Source organism: Periophthalmus magnuspinnatus, chromosome 17 (genome assembly GCF_009829125.3).
Source record: "Periophthalmus magnuspinnatus isolate fPerMag1 chromosome 17, fPerMag1.2.pri, whole genome shotgun sequence".
NCBI lineage: Eukaryota > Metazoa > Chordata > Actinopteri > Gobiiformes > Gobiidae > Periophthalmus > Periophthalmus magnuspinnatus.
Genome location: NC_047142.1, coordinates 3540680 through 3561557, shown reverse-complemented (window position 1 = coordinate 3561557; position 20878 = coordinate 3540680). Strand labels below are relative to the sequence as shown.

The following is a 20878-nucleotide window of genomic DNA, read 5'->3' as shown; positions in this document are numbered from 1 at the left end:
ATTGTGATTTGCGATTATGAAAACAACTGAAATATGAACTGACAAACCAATACAAGAATCAGATTTCAGAACATCTAAACTACAGGGAGAGCAGGTTTTACGCAGAATAAGACACGCTATGTTGTTGTTTGTGCAGGAAGTCTGTGTAATCCCTCAGTCGTCCAGGTAAATCTGTCAACTGGACGAAAAGTTGTAGGAGTAAAGATGTTTCGCTGCTGATCCAAGACGCTTCTTCAGTTCTGGTCAGATTGCAAAGTCCAGAACTGAAGAACATCTTTACTCCAACAACTTTTTGTCCAGTTGACAGATTTAATTTCGTCTTTTCCTCTGGATCATACCTGCACGACTGAGGGATTTACACAGACTTTCCTGCACAAACAACAACATAGCGTGTCTTATTCTGCATAAAACCTGCTCTCCCTGTAGTTTAGACGTTCTGAAATCTGATTCTTGTATTAGTTTGTCAGTTCGCATTTCAGTTGTTTTGATAATCGCAAATCGAAATTCCATATTTTTCCCCATTCGCTCGGTCCTATGTGTCCATTATGTGTCTTTTCCCATTATATTTCTACTGGATTATTCATGTTGTCCAAATCAGTTTACGGTTTTATGTCACTCTAAGAAACGCTCGTGTCCAACATTTGTGCGTTTACCTTTTGGATATTTCGAAACACAATGGCATCGATACAGAAATCTGACCTCATCACACGGTAAAATCTTTAAAATCGTCTTCATTCCTACAACTTTTCGCACAGTTGACAGATGTTTCTTTGACATTTGTTTGTGCAGGAAGTTGTGGTACGTCTTTATAATTTGCTAATCGTGTCCGTTCACGTTACGATTTGATTGCGATTAAACTTGCGGCTTCATAACGGACGATAATATTGACGTAGCCCCGTTTGAAAGAGACATCAGCGCGTTCTACATCACCCAAAGCAGGTAATACGTCAGAAATAGATAGAAAGCTAACAGTATAGTGCAGTCATTAAAAGGCTGGACTGTAGCAGCGGTGCATTAGCTCAGTCTCTCTGCACTGCACTGGGTAAACGCTGGACTAATGTGGCAGCCTTCTGAGGGTCCAGGGTCCCCAGCCTGCTGGGCAAACCCATCCATATCGGGTTTAAAATAACCACGCCTGAGACTTAACCTTTAGCAGAGACAAATGAAATGAAAATATACAGTGTGGTGCATCCGGAGCAGCCTTCATTCATAGGGGGACTCTCTGCCAAGGCCTGACCTGAATTACCACGCGGTTCCTGAGGGGGCGCCGTGAATGGCATACGCGAGGACAAGGCACATTCATCTGCGGCGTGCTATCCTACATCATACAGCGGTAAAGGTTGGGAAACAAAGACGGCCGGCCATGCATAAATTCATAAACAGAAAGCTTTTTTTTTCTTTCAACACACGCGCAGCAGAGAAACCCCTTTACGTACTTTCTTTGTCTAAGTTTACACTGACCTAAAACGCTCCGGCTGAGCTAATGCCGCTTTGATGTGGGTTCGGGGGTTGTAATCTGACCGCTCCGTCCACACGCTAAATGAGTAAGAAATAGCGTGTTCAATGATAGACTTGCTTTGTCACTATGGCGACCGACACAAAACATCCAAATACTCAAGGTTGTCTGGCATTTTTCAACGACGTCTCTGAATAAGATCATCAAAAATAAAAACAGCAAATACTACACAATACTACACTGTGCACTGTCAAGACACGTACTTATAAAGTCATCACCGTGAGTAATTAGGATGCTCTGAAGGCATTAGATAAGTGGGAAATAAGCCTGGACAACTGCAAAAATCTATTTCAAATCAGCTTTTTTTTTGTTTTTCCACGTTTTTAGGAGAGTATGGCCTGGCACGGTTGGCACCTTTAATCAGTAAGTACACTGTTAGCATGCTAATGTTTGTTGGAACTACCATGACATCAAACATCCGCTCTGGCCTCTGAAAATTGCTAAAAATGCTTACAAAGTCATCACCGTGAGTAATTAGGATGCTCTGAATGGATTAAGTGGGAAATAAGCCTGGACAACTGCAAAAATCTATTTCAAATCAGCTTTTTTTTTTGTTTTTTCCACGTTTTTAGGAGAGTATGGCCTGGCACGGTTGGCACCTTTAACGGTACCTTTAATCAGTAAGTACACTGTTAGCATGCTAATGTTTGTTAGAACTATCATGACATCAAACATCCGCTCTGGCCTCTGAAAATCGCTAAAAATGCTTATAAAGTCATCACCGTGAGTAATTAGGATGCTCTGAATCGATTAAGTAAGTGGGAAATAAGCCTGGACAACTGCAAAAATCCATTTCAAATCTTTTTTTTTGTTTTTCCACGTTTTTAGGAGAGTAAGGCCTGGCACTGATTAAAGGTCCATTAAAGGTGCGCTGTTAGCATGCTAATGTTTGCTAGAATTACCGTGATCTCCGACATCCACTTTAGCCTCTGAAAGTTGCTAAAAATGCTCATAAAGTCATCACCGTGAGTAATTAGGATGCTCTGAATGCATTAGATAAGTGGGAAATAAGCCTGGACAACTGCAAAAATCTATTTCAAATCAGCTTTTTTTTTTGTTTTTCCACGTTTTTAGGAGAGTATGGCCTGGCACTGATTAACGGTACCATTAAAAGGTGAATTACCGTGATGAATTACCGCTGAAAGTTTCTAAAAATGCTCATAAAGTCATCACCGTGAGTAATTAGGATGCTCTGAATGCATTAGATAAGTGGGAAATAAGCCTGGACAACTGCAAAAATCAATTTCAAATCTGCTTTTTTTTTTGTTTTCCGTAGAGTAACGTACGTACAGTTGGCACCTTTAATGGTTCTATGCGAGTACATTTATATTTTTGGGGAAAATGTATTTGTAACTAGCTCAAATCCATCTCAGCACCGTGTAAAGATCAGTAACAATGCACTTTTAAGTCTAATCTTCTATGTTACCCATCGCACTAACAAAACGCAGGATATTTTGCGTGTATTCCTTCAACAACCAACAACTTTCCAGCCGCAAAAATGATGAAATCTGAAACGGAGCATTACCGCTTGGAATGGCAGTCTGCCCTGGACTGTGTAGCTCCTCCGTCACATTGTCTTCTACTGCCAGAAAGAGAGAGACAACAGAGAGGGAGGGGGGGAGGAAAGAGGGAAAGAAACAGTTAATAAGTTGTACACGTTGGCCGTTTCTCTCCTTTTATTATTTACTACTGAGATGTGTGTGTTGTATGTGTGTTGCGTGGAAACTCCGGGAGAATCCAACAGCTTTCGACAGCTCAACTCCAGGTCTGGGAATGTGCGCTAGAGTCTTTCATATGGATCACTTTTGGCATCGTTGCAAACACCTACGTAAATAACATATCGCGTTATGAATTATGAAGCTATTCTCCCGCCCTGAACTCCGAATCACCCGCCGCAAAACACCTTGATGACTGCATTAGCCAGTAGCCTTGACTTGCGAAATTACATCAAAAGACAGATTTGTACATTCCGGACCACGCTCGTACGTCTTTTTTTTTCCCCGAATCCCGCTGTGTGTAAAATGTCCTGACAACTTTAGCAGCTGCAAAGTGCTTGTCTGCTCTTTAACATGGCAGATGACAAAACAGTGATGGCTTGATCAGCGTTGGAGTCTGCTCATTAGAAGCGCCTGGCAACCAAACCTCCGCTGACTTTTCTGACAACCGCTCTGGCCTTGGACAAAACATCGCCCCTGTTTAGTCCGAAAGATAAGAACCTCTTTTTTTTTTTTTTAACGTTATTGCCGGAACCGGGAGAGTTTCCGTGTGGCGTGTCAAACTCCCGAAAATGAAATGGATTTTAGCAGCGGGAGGAGAACAAAAGCGTCTCCCACCTGTTCTATGTAAAACCAGGGTCTTGCCGAGGACTCCTTACACGTCTGCGTTCCACCCCTGCCGTCGAAATGCATTCTCCATTATGTCTTTTCTTTCTAGCCTTTCATTTTCCCGAGCAAAGGAGGCGAAGGGGGGGCCGTATCTGACAGGACCTCCCAGTAGGGGAGTGGAGCGGCGACTGCCAAAGCAAAAACTGGCGCACTTTTAAAATCGCACAAAATATCCAGTACTTTGCATAATTAAGGCGAGATCCTATGGCGGCAGAAGCCTTTTTGCTCAGGGGAAACGGAGTCGGTGTCAAGCAGGGTGTCAAGGCTCGGTGAAAAATGAAGAGGGGAAGAAAAGTGTTGAGCTGTTTCTTCTGAAGACGTGTGTGTACCCCACCGCCAGGCCTCGTCCAGCCAGCGCTCTGTTCAAGCGAGACGTCTCCGCGCTGTCCAACCCAAAGAGTCTTGAAACGGGACAGTGCTAATAGATAAAAGGTCCTATATTACGCAAAATTGACTCTTGTGAGGTTTACGCCATGTTATAATGCTGTTACCGCCTCAAAAACACGCCTGGAGTTGTGTGTCGTTTCCTTTATTATCAGTCCGACTCCATCTCCAAAGCTCAAAATGCTCTGTTCCACTTTGTGATGTCATCAAGTGGTAGTTTTCAAGTTAATTTTACCGTTTGTTCAGTAGAGATCGGCAATTCCAGAGCTGAAATGATCCAAATAATCCTAGAAATGAACGCGTATGGAGTTTAAAAACACTGTGTAGCGCTTGTTTTATTGCCACACGATGACATCACAAGGTGGAACAGAGTGTTTTCTGTTTGCGGGAAGAACTCAGCCTAGATATGCAGGTGTTTTTGTGTGTTAAACATGCGTGAATCAAACCAAAAAACACAACTCCAGGTCTGTTTGTGATGAGGAAACGTCAGAATAAATCAGAAAATAGCGTAATATGTGCACTTTAAGAAGTAGAATATCAAAACATTAGAGGTTGAACATGTGAAAAACTGTATTTAAATGTAAAAAAATGCAACAAACTACAACTGACAGAGCACTATTTAACTCCAACTGTGAAAAGTCTGACTCAAAACAACAGAAGAAGTCTTAAACTCAACTCCTTTGTACAGTAAAAGATCATAAACACATACAGTAATAACTCTAGTCACATTTTTGGCAAAGAAAACCACTTCCTAATAAAAACCACTCATGTTTACAATACATTTTACATTTTTTCTTACAACATGGTGGAAATAGTTTGTACAGAATTGCATATTTCCAAAGCGCTTTTGTGTTCTATGTAAATGAGATCCTGATCAGAACCATAACTTTAGACACAAAAGGATGAGACATGAAAGTTGTTTTTTTTTTTTTTACACAAATACACTGGAAAATGGAGGATTGTTTACGGTTCACATCTGGAAACCGCTACAGTCGGCGCTTAAAACTCTGTCATTTACATAGTTATATACAGAAAGATACACTAGAGCTGTCATTATATGAAATTTCAAACTTGATTTCAGCGTTAAGGAAGAGGTTTAATGGTCGTTATCAATTTTGATACCATAATAATCATAAAAAACACATTTTTTTGGAAAATAGTTGTATTTATGTTACTTGATGTGACCTCAGACTCTGATTGTTTTATTTTAGATATCGCTGCTGTTTCGCTCCATCGAAGTTTTGTTAATAAAAAAAAATCGAATAATGTTCAAGATTATTCAAAGCAGTTCAGGAAAGATTACATTTTGTCTCATTAACTTATTATTTTTTTAGTATTGATACTTGGCCGAATGAGTATCTACTTTTATTTAGTGTCTTGTTTTCAAACTACTACATTTTGTCTCTTTAATGTTTTTTTAAAGTATTGAAACTTAAGTTGTTACAAGTCGAATAAGTAGTTTTAATTCGTGTCTCGGTTTCATACTACTACATTTTGTCTCATGTTTTTTAGTATTGATACTTGGTCAAATGAGTATCTACTTCTTATTTCGCGTTTCAATTTTGAACTACTACATTTTGTCTCATGTTTTTTCTTAGTATTGATACTTGGTTGAATAAGTTTTAAGTAGCATCTCGTTTTTGAACTACATTTTGTCTCTAATGTTTTTTTTTAGTATTGATACTTGGTCGAATAAGTAGTTTAAATTTGTGTCTCGTTTTCAAACTACTACGTTTTGTCTCGTTAACGTTTTTTGTTTTTCTTTAGTATTGATACTCGGTCGAATAAGTAGTTTTAACTCGCGTCGTGTTTTCAAACTACTACATTTTGTCTCAATGTTGTTTTTTTTAGTATTGATACTTGGTCGAATAAATATCTACTTCAATTTCGAGCTACTACATTGTGTCTCATGTTTTGTTTTGTTTTTTATATTGATACGTGGTCGAATAAGTATCTAGTTTTATGTAACATCTCGTTTTCAAACTACTACATTTTATCTCATTAATGGAGTTTTTGTTAGCACTGATGCTAACTCACGTCCACTCCACAAACATCATTTTAACTTCTCTGACATCCACGTGATCTGAAAACAAAACCAGTGTCTAACTTCTGTCTCTATAGAAATCCCTCGCTGTACATTCTATAAAGTAAACGTGCCAAACAAAGGGTCACGGGTCTGGCAATTAATTAGTGAAATCAATTAAAAGTGATGGAGTAGCCGTAGTTGGACGCAGCAGAGGTTCTGTCCCCGGGAGCCCGAAAAAAAACTCGGCTGTTCCCTTCCAAGTCAGAAATCAAGAGGGCCCTGAGAGCGTAATGAGTTTCTCCAGCTCTGCACATCGGGATCATTTAAATGGGCCCGGGATAGGGGGTCCTAATAAATCCCCCACGGTTCTATCCGAGATTGGTGTGCGGAGTTTTGTTTTGATTACCCTCCCTGTTGGCGAGATGAGGCAGTTCAGGCAGAAAATCTAGTTCACAATACCATAAGAAGTGGGGGAACATTACGGCGAATTGTGATTTGTCGCCACGGTGATGGTATTAAAAGTTTTGTTGCCGGAGTTAGTCACGTCCATTTGCGTTCCACAGGTGGGTAATTACGGATGTCGTGTCAAGTTACGGGGGTCGAAAGGTGGGGGCTACGAAAGCAGAATTAGGAAAACGCGATTTTAAAATGGCTATCCTTACGTTTGATTGGTCAACGTTAAGCAAGATTACACAACGTATCGACATCAAATCGCACTTTGAGTCGGCGTAGTTAGCAAAGTAGAGGCTGCAATTACTTAGATAATAAAATGTCCTCTGCAAAAGAACAAAATACCCCGTCTTTTTGTAGAAAGATCATGCTGTACCTGTAGTTTAGCCCTAAAAAAACATGGGATTCTCTTCTTTTATTCATTTATCAGTTCATATTTCAGTCTTTTCTCAAATGCTAACACTCCGGGAGCTGTTCACAATGCACACTCTGGACGGAAACGTACTTTTTAAACATATATCGCAAACATTAATCGCAGAAAAATCACAATCTGCGCTGGTTTTGTTTGTTAGTCTTTATTTTATTAAGATTACAGAGAATGCATGGAGTGAGTTAGCTGCAGTTTTGGCGTCTCTGGGTACTTCAATCTGCTCTTTTCGCTTATGTAAATGCTCATACTAGCACTTATCTGTAGTTGTTTTTATTTTATTGCACAAAATCCTAATGCTACTCTCAGTCGATGAGTCGGTGCATAAGCTTTTACTCGACTACGGTCCCTAACGTAACTATATTCGTCATTGTAGTTGTGTTATTTTGCACAAAGCTGCTGATCTTTACAGTAAATAAGTTGTACAGTGGCTACAGACTCCATTCTCGCTTAACCGGAAGTGCCAAAACAAAGAACGTGAGGTTTAGTAGCATCTAGAGGGAAAAGTGGGCGGGGCAGAATAAGGTCGATATCAAACTGGTGAAAAAAAATACAAAAATTACAAAAACTAAGGACAACAGCTACTAAATTGTTCCAGCAGAGAAGACTAAACGCTGGTCTAAAAAACATGGTCCACGTTAAATAATTCGGAATGTATTTCTTCATGCTAGTTTTGCTAATACCGTCACATCCTTTTAAAGACTTCAGTTGTAAGAGACATATGCGCTTGTGCTGGTTTTGGTCCTGGTTTGATCCTGATTCTTTACATGTGTGTGAATGTGTTTAGTCCTGTTCAGCTCCGGTCCAGGTTTATTTTAGGTTCTACTTTAGTCCCAGGTGTTTGTGATGTGTGAACACAGCCTTAACTCTGCCTTCAAAAAGCACTGTGGACAATATCAAAATAGAAACAAAACATATTAAAAGAATGACTATAAAGATTTAGTTTGTTGTTTAATTTTAAATAAAGTTTTTTTTTTTTTTTTTTTAAATGTGTAATTTAGGCTGCACTAGTAGACTTCACTTAACTGAAACACACTTATATCTACTCTAAATATACTTACATCTATCCAAAATATATTAAAAGAATGACTATTAATATTTGTTGTTGTTCAATTTTAAATAAAGTTTTTTGTTTTTGTTGTCTTAGCTTAACTGAAACACACTTATATCTACTCTAAATATACTTACATCTATCTAAAATATTAAAAGTATGGCTATTTGTCATGATGTCAGTTTTCCCTGTCCTCCCGTGCTCTCTCCCCCTCCCCTACCTGTGTGTCTGGAGCTGGGTGGAGTGCCTGACTCCTCCCGTGCACACCTGGGGTGCATCAGCCTAATCACCACCACCTGCTGCTGAGTACAAGAAGGCTTGGCAGTCTACACTCGGTGCCAGACCGTCCGCGTGTAAAACGTGAATGTTTCTAGCTAAGCTTTGTTATTTGGTACTTTCCTGCAAATGCTCATTTGGATTTATGCACCCTCCAGATTCCTGCCTCCACTCGCCCAGCTCCTGCCGTCACGTTCCAGTCCCGGTATCGTCTCCTGCTCGTCTCGTCTCCGGCTCGTCTCGTCTCCTGCTCGTCTCGTCTCCTGCTCGTCTCGTCTCCTGCTCGTCTCGTCTCCTGTCCGGTCCTGGTCTCTGGTTTGTCACCCGCTCCCCGCTCTGGTCTTCGTCTGCTCCGCCCGCCCTGGTACCGCACCTGCTTCTATCCCCGTCCTGGTCCTGTCCTGCCCGCCTCTACCTGCACCGCACCCGCCTGACCCGTCTCCCGCTCCCCGGTTCCTGTACCTGCTCTTGTGACCTGTTTAAAGACTGCATTTTCACCGCTGTAAATAAACACTGTTAAAACTGCTCTGGTCTGCATCCTTTGGTCCTATCCGCACCGTTACGACAGAACGGTCTGGCCACTATGGACCAAGCAGGCTCAGACCCGGACCAGACGCGCCGCCTCACGCACTCTCACCCCGAGGCGGTGCTGGGTCAGCATGAACAATCCATTCGAACTCTATTGGAGCTAAATCAGACATTGTCCCAGCAGGTGGCACAGCTTAACCACCAGGTGGCCGCGCTCCTCGTCACCCCGCCTGCTGCAGCTGGAGCGCCGCCACGCCTCCCGGAGCCGAGAGGCACGGATCCGGAGCCGTATGCTGGACAACCTCACCTCTGTCGCGGATTCCTGTTCCAGTGCGAGTTCATGTTCCAGCAATGCCCTTCTCGTTTCAGCTCGGGGGCCACCAAGATCCGGTATATATGTGGATTACTCCGGGGCAGAGCTCTCCAGTGGGCAGAGGCGCGCCTAATGAAGACGTCTGTGGATAGCCTGGATTTTAATGAATTTGTGTCCACGTTTAAGCTGGTGTTTGACCACCCGCACTACCAGGACAATGCTGCCTCCCGGTTATTGACTCTCAGCCAGGGCTCCAGGACGGTAGCGGATTATTCCATTGAATTCTGGACACATGCGGCGGAGCTGGACTGGACGGACAGCGCGCTGCGGGCTGTGTTTGTGCGGGGCCTGAACGAGACTTTGAAAGATGAATTGGTTTCCCGGGACGAACCCCCCGACCTGCGGAGCCTCATCTCCCTCACTCACCGTATTGACAACCGGCTACGGGCTCGTCGCCGAGAGAGACGCCGGTCACCGGTCCCGCCGGAGCCACGCGCTGCCCCGCCCCCGCCAGATGAGCCCATGCAACTCGACAGGACCCTTGTGTCGGCCGAGGAGCGTCAACGGAGGCGTCGCCTGGCCGGGGCTTGCCTCTACTGCGGTGAGCGCGGACATTATGTGGTCACTTGCCCAGTTCGGCCAAAAGGGGGGGCCCACCAGTAGCGCTGGGAGTACTGGTGGGCGAGCAACACATCCTGGACTCTACTAATAGACTGCGGCTCAGCGCCACCCTGTGCGTTCGCACAGAGACTTTATGCGTTTCCGCCCTTATCGACTCCGGGGCTGAGAAGGACTTTATTGATGCCCAAGTCGCGGAGCAGCTCGGGGTCTACCTGGAGCCCCTCGAACGCCCCTTAAATGCCCAGGGGCTCAATGGACGTTTTCTGGGGCACATCACCCACATCACAGAACCTGTCACCGTGATTCTGTCCGGCAACCACCAAGAGAACCGTCAGTTTCATGTCCTGTCCTCCTCCGCTTCTCCTCTGGTCCTTGGTTACCCCTGGCTACGCGCCCACAACCCTGTTTTCGATTGGGCCAGGGGCGGAGTTTCGGGCTGGAGTCCCGATTGCCACGCCAAGTGCCTTCGGTCCGCCCTCCCTCCGGCCGGGAGGTCCGTTCCTGTCGCCGATCCGTCCCCAGACACCCCCAATCTGTCCTCGGTGCCTGCTGAATATCACGACCTGGGGGAGGTTTTTAGCAAGAGCAAGGCCCTCTCTTTACCGCCCCACCGCCCATATGACTGCGCCATTGACCTCCTGCCGGGTGCCCCACTACCATCTAGCAGGCTATATAACCTGTCTAAACCTGAACGCGAGTCAATGGAGGACTATATCCGTGGGTCCCTTGCTGCCGGAATCATCCGCCCGTCCACTTCACCCGTGGGAGCGGGGTTCTTCTTTGTGGCCAAGAAGGACAAATCCCTGCGGCCTTGCATTGATTATCGGGGTCTGAACAATATAACTGTAAAGAATAAATACCCGCTACCCCTACTGGACTCGGCATTTACGCCCCTCCACGGTGCGACCATCTTTTCCAAGTTGGATTTGCGGAATGCGTACCACCTGGTGCGCATCAGGGAGGGAGACGAATGGAAGACGGCCTTCAAGACACCCCTGGGACATTTCGAATACTTGGTTATGCCCTTCGGTCTCACCAACGCCCCTGCCGTATTCCAAGCCCTCATCAATGATGTGCTCCGTGATTTCCTTAACCGATTCATCTTTGTTTACTTGGATGACATCTTGATTTTCTCGCGGTCCCTCCAGGAGCATCACCAGCACGTTCGCCAGGTTCTCCAGCGCCTCCTCGAGAATAAACTGTTCGTGAAAGCTGAGAAATGCGAGTTTCACGCAGAGGAGGTCAGCTTTTTGGGCTTCATTGTGGGGCGGGGCCAAGTAAGAGCTGATCCTGAAAAGATCCAGGCTGTCACTGAGTGGCCCATTCCTACCAACCGGAGACAGCTCCAGAGATTTATCGGCTTTGCCAATTTTTATAGACGTTTCATCCGGGATTTTAGTAGGGTTATCTCGCCCTTAACTAAACTCACCTCTCCTGCTTTGCAGTTTGCCTGGTCCCCTGAGGCGCAGACAGCCTTCGAGAAGCTTAAGAGACTATTTACCTCCGCTCCCATCCTGCACCAGCCCGACCCTTCACGGCAATTCATCGTGGAGGTCGACGCCTCCGACTCGGGAGTGGGGGCCGTGCTTTCGCAGAGGTTCGACCCCCACAACCGCCTCTGTCCCTGCGCCTTCTTTTCCCGGCGATTGTCCTCGGCCGAGGTCAATTATGACGTGGGGGATCGGGAGCTCCTTGCCGTAAAGCTGGCCTTGGAGGAGTGGCGCCACTGGCTCGAAGGGGCGGAGCAACCATTCATCGTCTGGACCGACCATAAAAACTTGGAGTACATCCAGTCCGCCAGGCGCCTCAATCCCCGTCAAGCTCGTTGGTCCCTCTTCTTCAGCCGCTTCAACTTTCTCCTCACCTACCGCCCCGGATCTCGGAACGTCAAACCAGATGCCCTCTCCCGCCAGTTCGCCCTGGAGGATAGCCCGGTCACCGCAGAAACAATTATCCCCTCCTCGTGTGTGGTGGCCGCGGTCCATTGGGAAATCGAGGACACCGTCCGAGAGGCCCAGACCAACGACCCCGACCCAGGTAACGGCCCTCCAGATAAACTGTTTGTTCCCGATTCTGTCCGGTCTCAGGTGCTCCAGTGGGTCCATGCCTCCCGTTTCGCCTGCCATCCTGGTGCCGGTCGCTCTCTCTCCCTCCTCAGGAGACGCTTCTGGTGGCCCACGATGGACACAGACACCCGGGCTTATGTCGCCGCCTGCCAGGTATGTGCTCGGGCCAAGGCCTCCCACTCACCCCCTTCTGGTCTCTTGCATCCTCTCCCAGTTCCTCGTCGCCCTTGGTCCCACATCGCCTTGGACTTCGTGACGGGCCTTCCCCCTTCCCAGGGGAACACGGTGGTTCTCACCATTGTGGACCGCTTCTCCAAGGCCGCCCATTTCGTTGCCCTGCCTAAGCTCCCCACAGCCAAAGAAACTGCCGACCAGCTGACCAGTCATGTCTTCCGACTCCACGGCATCCCGGTGGACATCGTGTCCGACAGAGGGACCCAATTCACCTCTCAGGTATGGCGGTCTTTCTGCGACAGTTTGGGGGCCACGGTCAGCCTCACGTCCGGGTTCCACCCACAATCTAATGGGCAGACGGAGCGGGCCAACCAAGACCTGGAGTCGGCTCTACGGTGCACAGCCTCCGCCAACCCCGCGACCTGGAGTACTCACCTGCCCTGGATAGAGTACGCTCACAACTCCCTCGTGAGTTCCGCCACTGGTATGTCCCCCTTCGAGGCATCGCTGGGATACCAACCCCCTCTCTTCCCCACGGAGGAGAGGGACCTCGCCGTCCCGTCTGTTCAGCGCCATCTCCAGCGCTGTCGCCGGATCTGGAAGAAGGCCAGGGCGGCCCTTCTTCGGGCTGGAGCGCGCACTAAGGCGACGGCCGATCGCCACCGTGTCCCGGCGCCCGTATACCAACCTGGCCAGATGGTTTGGCTCTCCGCCAAGACGATCCCGCTGAAGACGGACTCCCGTAAGCTGTCCCCCCGATTCCTGGGACCGTTTAAGATCATGAGGATCATAAATCCATCGGCGGTGCGCCTCCAGTTACCCCCGTCTCTCCGGATTCATCCGACCTTTCACGTCTCCCAGGTTAAACCAGTCCGGACCAGCGACCTGTGCCCTCCGGCCGATCCCCCACCGCCCGCCCGAGTCATTGACGGCCACCCGGCGTTCACCGTCCGCCGCCTGATTGACGTTCGTCGCCGTGGTAGGGGCCTCCAGTACCTCGTCGATTGGGAGGGTTACGGTCCGGAGGAGCGATCCTGGGTGCCCAGGGCACGCATTCTGGATCCCGACATGGTGAGAGACTTCCACTGCGCTCATCCTGACAAGCCTGGGGGTCCACCAGGAGGTGGACCTTAGGGGGGGGGTACTGTCATGATGTCAGTTTTCCCTGTCCTCCCGTGCTCTCTCCCCCTCCCCTACCTGTGTGTCTGGAGCTGGGTGGAGTGCCTGACTCCTCCCGTGCACACCTGGGGTGCATCAGCCTAATCACCACCACCTGCTGCTGAGTACAAGAAGGCTTGGCAGTCTACACTCGGTGCCAGACCGTCCGCGTGTAAAACGTGAATGTTTCTAGCTAAGCTTTGTTATTTGGTACTTTCCTGCAAATGCTCATTTGGATTTATGCACCCTCCAGATTCCTGCCTCCACTCGCCCAGCTCCTGCCGTCACGTTCCAGTCCCGGTATCGTCTCCTGCTCGTCTCGTCTCCGGCTCGTCTCGTCTCCTGCTCGTCTCGTCTCCTGCTCGTCTCGTCTCCTGCTCGTCTCGTCTCCTGTCCGGTCCTGGTCTCTGGTTTGTCACCCGCTCCCCGCTCTGGTCTTCGTCTGCTCCGCCCGCCCTGGTACCGCACCTGCTTCTATCCCCGTCCTGGTCCTGTCCTGCCCGCCTCTACCTGCACCGCACCCGCCTGACCCGTCTCCCGCTCCCCGGTTCCTGTACCTGCTCTTGTGACCTGTTTAAAGACTGCATTTTCACCGCTGTAAATAAACACTGTTAAAACTGCTCTGGTCTGCATCCTTTGGTCCTATCCGCACCGTTACGACAGCTATTAATGTTTTGTTGTTGTTAAATTTTAAATAAAGTTTGGGTTTTTTTTGTTTTAGTTTTTTTTTTAATGAGCAATTTAGTCTGCACCAGCTCTCTTGTTCGTTTTTAAATAAAGTTTTTGTTGTTGTTTTTTTTGTCTTAGCTTAACTGAAACACTTAAATCTACTCTAAATATACTTACATCTATCTAAAATATATTAAAAGTATGGCTATTAAAATGTTTTGTTAAATAAAGTTTTTTTTAATGTGTAATTTAGGCTGCACTAGTAGTCTTGGCTTAACTGTAACACACATTTATCTACTCTTATATTTTGGATAGATGTAAGTATATTTAAAGTATGACTATTTAAAATTGAACAACAGCAAAAAATATTAATAAAGGTTTTTTTTATGAGCAATTTAGGCTGCACTAGTAGTCTGAGATTAATTGAAACATACTTATATCTCCTCTAAATATACTTCTTTATATCTATCCAAAATATATTAGAATTATGACTATTCATATTTTTTTGTTGTTCAATTTTAAATAAAGTTTTTTAAATGTGTAACTTAGGCTGCACCAGTAGTCTTAGCTAAACTGAAACACACTCATATCTACTCTTAATATATTTTGGATAGATGCAAGTATATTTAAAGTATGTATATTCATATTTTTTGTTGTTCAATTTTAAATAAAGTTATTTTAATGTGTAACTCAGGCTGCACCAGTAGTCTTAGCTTAATTGAAACACACTCACATCCACCCTCAGCTTGTAAACAGCATGCTAGCTCATTGCTAACCACTCGTCCTTGTTCCTAATACACCCACTATCAGTTAATTAATGTTTGACATGTACAGGTATCAGTTGGCCGGTGACAAACTGTAATCACGCTGCTCGCTTTTGTTGATACAATCCAGAACACACGCGGGACCGCTTCAGAGAGGGGCTCGTCGGATGCTAAAACAGCAGCGGTAAAAAGGACGCTAATTAACGCAAGCATTGGCCAAACACAAAATGAACTGCCTGTCAAACTGGGAAGCACGATCCCCGTACACGGTTTAGGGAGGGGGGAGTCGTGGACAGTTCAGTACGGACGAGTAAACGTGCTAAATCAAAGAAAAAAAGAAAAAAAACTAAAATAAAACTGAAATGATGTAATCGCAATAGTGCCATTTTAGGTCAAAGTGCATTTTTGAGGTTGTTGATGTTAATATTAGTCAAAATGGTCAAACCTAGCTTACCGTTTTTCTGAAAGTACCATGTGATTTGCAATATCTTGTGTATCTTAGGTAAAAATGATACAAATACTACAATTGCAAAGTCAAAAGTAAAACGTTAGATGCCAAAAATGTTGCTCAAAGTAAATTATTATAGTATAAGTTGGAATTATTTTCAAGTATAAGTGACATTTTAACCAAATCACCTATACGGAAATTCCTGCTATTTTTTCTGTGACTTTAGCATTAGCATTAGCATTAGTCTTAGTTTTTGTTGTGTTGCTGTGCTAACTACATTTTTAAGAATTATTCTAACTTCTTCAACCAATTATGGCGCCATCTTAGATTTCAACAGATCGCACGTTTTCTGGTTTGTGAAAAGTCGTCCGGCTATTTCCAGGAATTTGAAAAAATATATTTGAGTTAAACGCCAAAAATGTTGCTCAAAAGTAAAAATGATTATGATATAAGTTGGAATTATTTTCAAGTATAAGTGATATTTTAACCAGAAATCGCTTATACGGAAATTCCTGGTATTTTCGCTGTGTCATTAGCATTAGCATTAGCATTAGTCTTAGTTGTGTCACTGTGCTAACTACATTTTTTTTTTATTATTCTAACTTCTTCAACCAATTATGGCGCCATCTTAGATTTCAACAGACTGTACATTTTCTGGTTTGTGAAAAGACGTCCGGCTATTTCCAGGAATTCGAAAAAATATATTTGAGTTAAACACCAAAAATGTTGCTCGGAGTAAAAATTATAGTATAAGGTTGGAATTATTTAAGTATAAGTGACATGTTAACCAGAACAAGTTGTTTAACGTATGGAAATTCCTGGTATTTTTCCTGCTATTTTTACTATGACTTTAGCGTTAGCATTAGCGTAGCATTTGACTGTTACATTTGATCATCTTGAAACATAGCAAAGGTAAAACCATAAGCCTATTGTAAATGACACTACAATACTACAACGTTTGAATCTCAGAGTTTACTAAAAATTAAAAAAATGTAAAAGTAAAAGTATGACGCAATCGAGGCTACGCTCAGACCTCTTACATCACTCCCGCTGCGTGAACGCTCGAGCCATTCAGGACTGCGAGACAAACGTTAAAAGTCTATTTGACATGACTGTGCATATCTACAGAGCCGCTCTCCTCAATGGAAAAAAGGGATCGCGCGAAAGAGGGATACAAAGAGGAGTGTGAGAGACGAAAAGAGAGAAAGAGAGAGTACAGTGGCGGCGCACACGCTCTTAGCTTGTTCCTCAGATATGCGTGTCTCATCTGCTTGGTTACAGCCAGCGCCGCTACGATACAATGGCTATGTAATCCGCCCTGACTGACCGGCGAAGGAGACGCTCGCCACAGGGACTACAACTCAATTTAGCAGGGGTCAAGGGGTCAAAACTCCTCAATTAGGAGCGGGGAAGGGGGGAAGAGGGGGGACGGGCGGAGGGAGGACGAGTTTCTTAATGAGCATTATTTGAACTGGTGATTAGTGTCATAAATAATTTGCAACGGAGGAGTGTGTTAATCGCATTTGTAATCCCGGTGATGAATTGTTAAAAGTAAACAGAGAATTAAAAAGAGTTATGTTTGAAATGTGGCGGTGTTTGGCTATTAGCGTTAGCGTCAAACTTCTATTTCCTGCGTTTGTAGATGTGTTGCAGCAACTGGAATCATGTAAACGAAAACGTAAAATGTGACTGAACACCTGCATCTGTTCTTTTTTTTTGTTTTTTTCTCAATCTTGATGCATTTGGTCTTTTATTTAATATTTAGTGAAGCTTATGCTAACCTTACGTAGCTCTATGTGTGCTATAGCTAACTAGACATGTTTATATTGATGCTACGTAAAATTAGCTACAGAAATGCTTTTGCTAATCAAGCTTTGCCATTCAAATTTAGCTAACAACAAGTATTATGGTTTGAATTTCTGAATAAACACTCGTAAAAGTATTAATTGGACGTTTTACACAGCTTTTCCCAAATTTCTTCAACTCTCAAAAATGTTGCTATGCTAATTTTTGCTGTGTCGCTGTGCTAACTACATTTTTAAAAAGTTAGTCGAACTTCCTCAACCAATTATGGCGCCATCTTAGATTTCAACAGATTGCACGTTTTCTGATTTGTTCACTTTGAAAAACAGTGATTTGAAATTATTTTCTTTGATTTAATGAAAATTTCCAATCTGAAAATTCCTCGCGTGTTGCCAGATAGTTCGCGAGAGCAGATGTCACGTCGGTTTGGGGAAAAACAGGGCTAGCCTATCACATTAAGCTAACAGTGTCTCTCCACAGCGCAGCCATCCCTCCCTCAATAATAATACTAACCATATTTTGATGTCAAATTAGAAAAGTGTTAATGGGTGTTATGCCACAGTCCATTAATTCCGAGAGCAGACCGGAATACTGCAGCCGGCTCCCAAAACCAAGCTCATCTCAACATGTGAGGAGGGGGTGGAAATACTCAAATATTTGATTAAATCTGCAAAATGAGACGTGAATTTGATTTAGAAATAAGTGCGTGGCAGTGACGTGATGTTTGCGAACCGGTCGGCTCTTAAACGGTTCCTTAATGTGAACGATTGGAACCGGATCTCATTTTCGTTAAAAGATCCGAATCTTTTTAGTTCAAATTTGCATGCGTTTTTTACACAGATTTACACTGAAACAACACAAAAATGAGCACAAAAGCAAAGCAAGCAACACAAGTGAGAGCTTTGTGCACAAAAGACGTACTCGTTTTTTAAAATTATTATTTATGTACTGGAATATTTTAATTATTCCGTGATTTCAAAAGGGGAAACGCACTCCCACTCTCAGTTTGAACCATTTTAAACACTTGGTCGTGGTGTTTCTGTGATTAGTTTGTTGTTAAATTTGTTCTCACACTCGCTTTTGTCGGATAATTAACATTTTAAAAGAACCAGTCTTTAGAACGGCTCTTCCAAAAGATTCGGATCCCATAAAAGAACCGGAAGTCCCATTACTAGTGTCATTCTTTTACGAAAACCACAACATAATTTTATTTTTATTCCAACTCACGAAGACGTTTAAAAAAAATCCAAAATAATCCACATATTTTTATTGATTTTTGGAATTTTAAAAAGCTGTAAAAACGTTAAAAAAAAAGTTATATAATTAAATACTGAATTTTTATGAACTTTGACCCCAAGTCTCAACGCGAACTAAACTCCACCATCGCTTTCGTCGCAAATCAAACCATTTCACTCCATAAATAGCGTTCTTTTTTGTGTTTTTTACGCCCGGTTTAAATCAAAAGTCACTCAACTGGACAGAAATCCAACCCACATGAAATTCATCCAATATTTAAGAGCGAACATGACACAGCGCTGACTCCATGACATCTGCCATGCCCTGGGTAAACGACACATAAAAGCCTGTTTGAATGAGCACATGAGCCAAACACACTTCCCTCCTCTGCAAATCGGAACTATTTTGTGGGGAAAAAAAATGTTTGGATTTTTTGTAGCAGGTATTGGAAATGTGATTAGATCTGAAATGTAGTTTTTAAAAATCAAGATTGGGTTGACAGAAGGTTGAGAAAACTGAAATTTAAGCTGCAAGAATCGAATATACAACACTGTAGACGTCTGAACTATGAAAGTTTAGCGAGTTTTCTTTCTTTTTTTAGGTTTGCGTTAACATTCTACGACCGATTTTCCATTGCGACCAACCTGGCGACCCCACTTAGCGACGCGTCAATGCTTTAGCTTGGGTCTTTTTTTAATGGAATCGTCCAAAAGCCAATGTTCTGTCAGCAAAAGCGTGCGGTTTGGAGCGACGTTGAGACTTTGGACCGAGAAATGTGACACTCTGGCGCTCGTCGAAAGTATTGTTTAAGTTCGGGAAGACAAAATCAAACATCGAACTCGATCAACGCGGAAAAAAAAACAACAAAAAACGATGGATTTTGGACGCTTACGTTGGACGATCCCGCTTCCAGCTTCACAATATTTTCAGAAGTCATGGTAGCGGGGATTGTGTTGACCCCAAAGCTCCGCACATCAAAACAAAATTACAATGTGCCTACAGTTGAGGAACACAGTGGGCTGGAGGATTGAGTAAATGTCAGGCGTGCGGCTCAAGTGTTTGCATATACGCCAATGATGTATGGGGCTCGTCTTGCGCCATTTATTCCCCCAAGCAATAACATCGCCGGATCTGTCTCTCCGACTTAATTGAAACGGGACTTGTAATGTTGCCCTTTTTCTCCATGGGACCAAAAACATAACCTCTGACTCCCACACGTCAGCCAATAGTGAGAGAGGGAAAGGGAGGAAAGAGGGAGGGAAGGAAGGAAAGAAAGAGAGAGGGAGAGAGGGGAGGGTGGGTTGTCATCGAGGGTGTGAGGGAAACGGGGAGGGAGGAAGAAGAAGAAGAAGAAGAGTGTCAATTGTCTTTTTTAATGTGTAGAGAAAAACAGTTCATTCGCAGAAACAGTTAAAGTTCTAAGAGGTTTGCAGTTTACTTTTTGCGTAGTAATGTCTTTTTTTGCAGAAACATAGTAGTAGTAAAGTAAAGAAATATTTTTCCATCCATCCTGGTCGTTCTTGATAATATCTAGAACCCGGCAACAAAAGATAAAAATACTTTAGCACGATTTTTGCAAAGCTAACGTGCGTGTTTCCGATGCAACTCTTCAAACACTTTGCAAAAAACTGTGGGATAAAACGGTTTGTAAATCTCGACGCGTTTCATTCTCGAAACTGTCGTCATGGCGATTGGATTTGCGATAAACCTTTACCCGAAAACTGCGATTTGCGAGTCGAGTTTGCGTATTTTTTTGGGAAAACGCCTTCGAGAGCGAGTAACGTCTGAGGTAAAACTGAAAAAAACAAACTGCTAAACGTGCAACAAGATCGACAGAAACGGCGGGAATATTTTAAAAGTTCGATTTGCGTTTGGTCACAATTTTAACTTTGTCGTTTAGCTAACCTCCAAAAAAAACCCTAACGCCGCATAAATTTACAATATCCAACATACTTCGTGCGGACATTTCCCATATTCCACAGTCTTCTGGTTTGTCTTCCTGGAACAAAATGTACTTTTTGGCTCCGAAAAAAGTCACTGACCACCGCTACGAGTCAGCACAGGACTATATATACATGTGTATCCCAAAACCGGATACAGACAAAATCACATATAGCAACACGAAGCAGTTTAAACGGAGCGAAGTAAAAGCTGCGTTCTTAAAAAAGCGCTAGTACAGTTAATGTGGACATGTGTAAGTGCTGCTAAGTCCCAGCAGACGTGGACAAAGAGCAATAAATAACATCTGCGGGCCTCGCTTAAGTCGAAGTAACTCTCCCGCTCTGGCTTAAACTCTCGCTGCGATGAACACGTTAAAGCTAGGTGCGTTTTTTACCACACACACACAAAAAAACAAAACAGTTTTCCGAGTGACAATATCAAAAACGCACAATGCCGTCACTCCTCCGGGCTGGACTTCCACAGTAATCCACGCCATAGCTCATTTTTCACAGATTCTAGCAGATGTTCTCCTGCCGCACACTTGTAGAATGTGATATAGAAGCAAAAAAAAAAAAGGCGACGTATTTGAGGAGTAGCGACGCTGCACGGAAAACTACGCCAAAGCCAAAGCCAAAGCCACGGG

General features: G+C 44.2%; 1 protein-coding gene across 8 annotated transcripts in view; it reads right to left on the bottom strand.

Annotated features, from left to right (window-relative positions):
• Nucleotides 1-20878, bottom strand: part of LOC117385013 (zinc finger protein 521-like) — a 177972-nt gene that overhangs the window by 155243 nt on the left and 1851 nt on the right. For 3 of the 8 annotated variants that reach the window (XM_055228764.1, XM_055228766.1, XM_055228761.1), the window contains one exon: nt 3042-3098. The exons of 2 other annotated variants lie outside the window; for them this stretch is intronic. Coding sequence is in view for 1 of the 6 variants with exons in the window: in XM_055228762.1 (XP_055084737.1) it covers nt 3042-3095 (54 nt within the window). In the remaining 5 variants the exon portion in view is untranslated. Of the gene's footprint in view, nt 1-3041; nt 3099-20878 lie in introns of those variants that run through there. 3 more of the 8 variants (XM_055228765.1, XM_033982235.2, XM_055228762.1) reach the window with 1 other exon arrangement.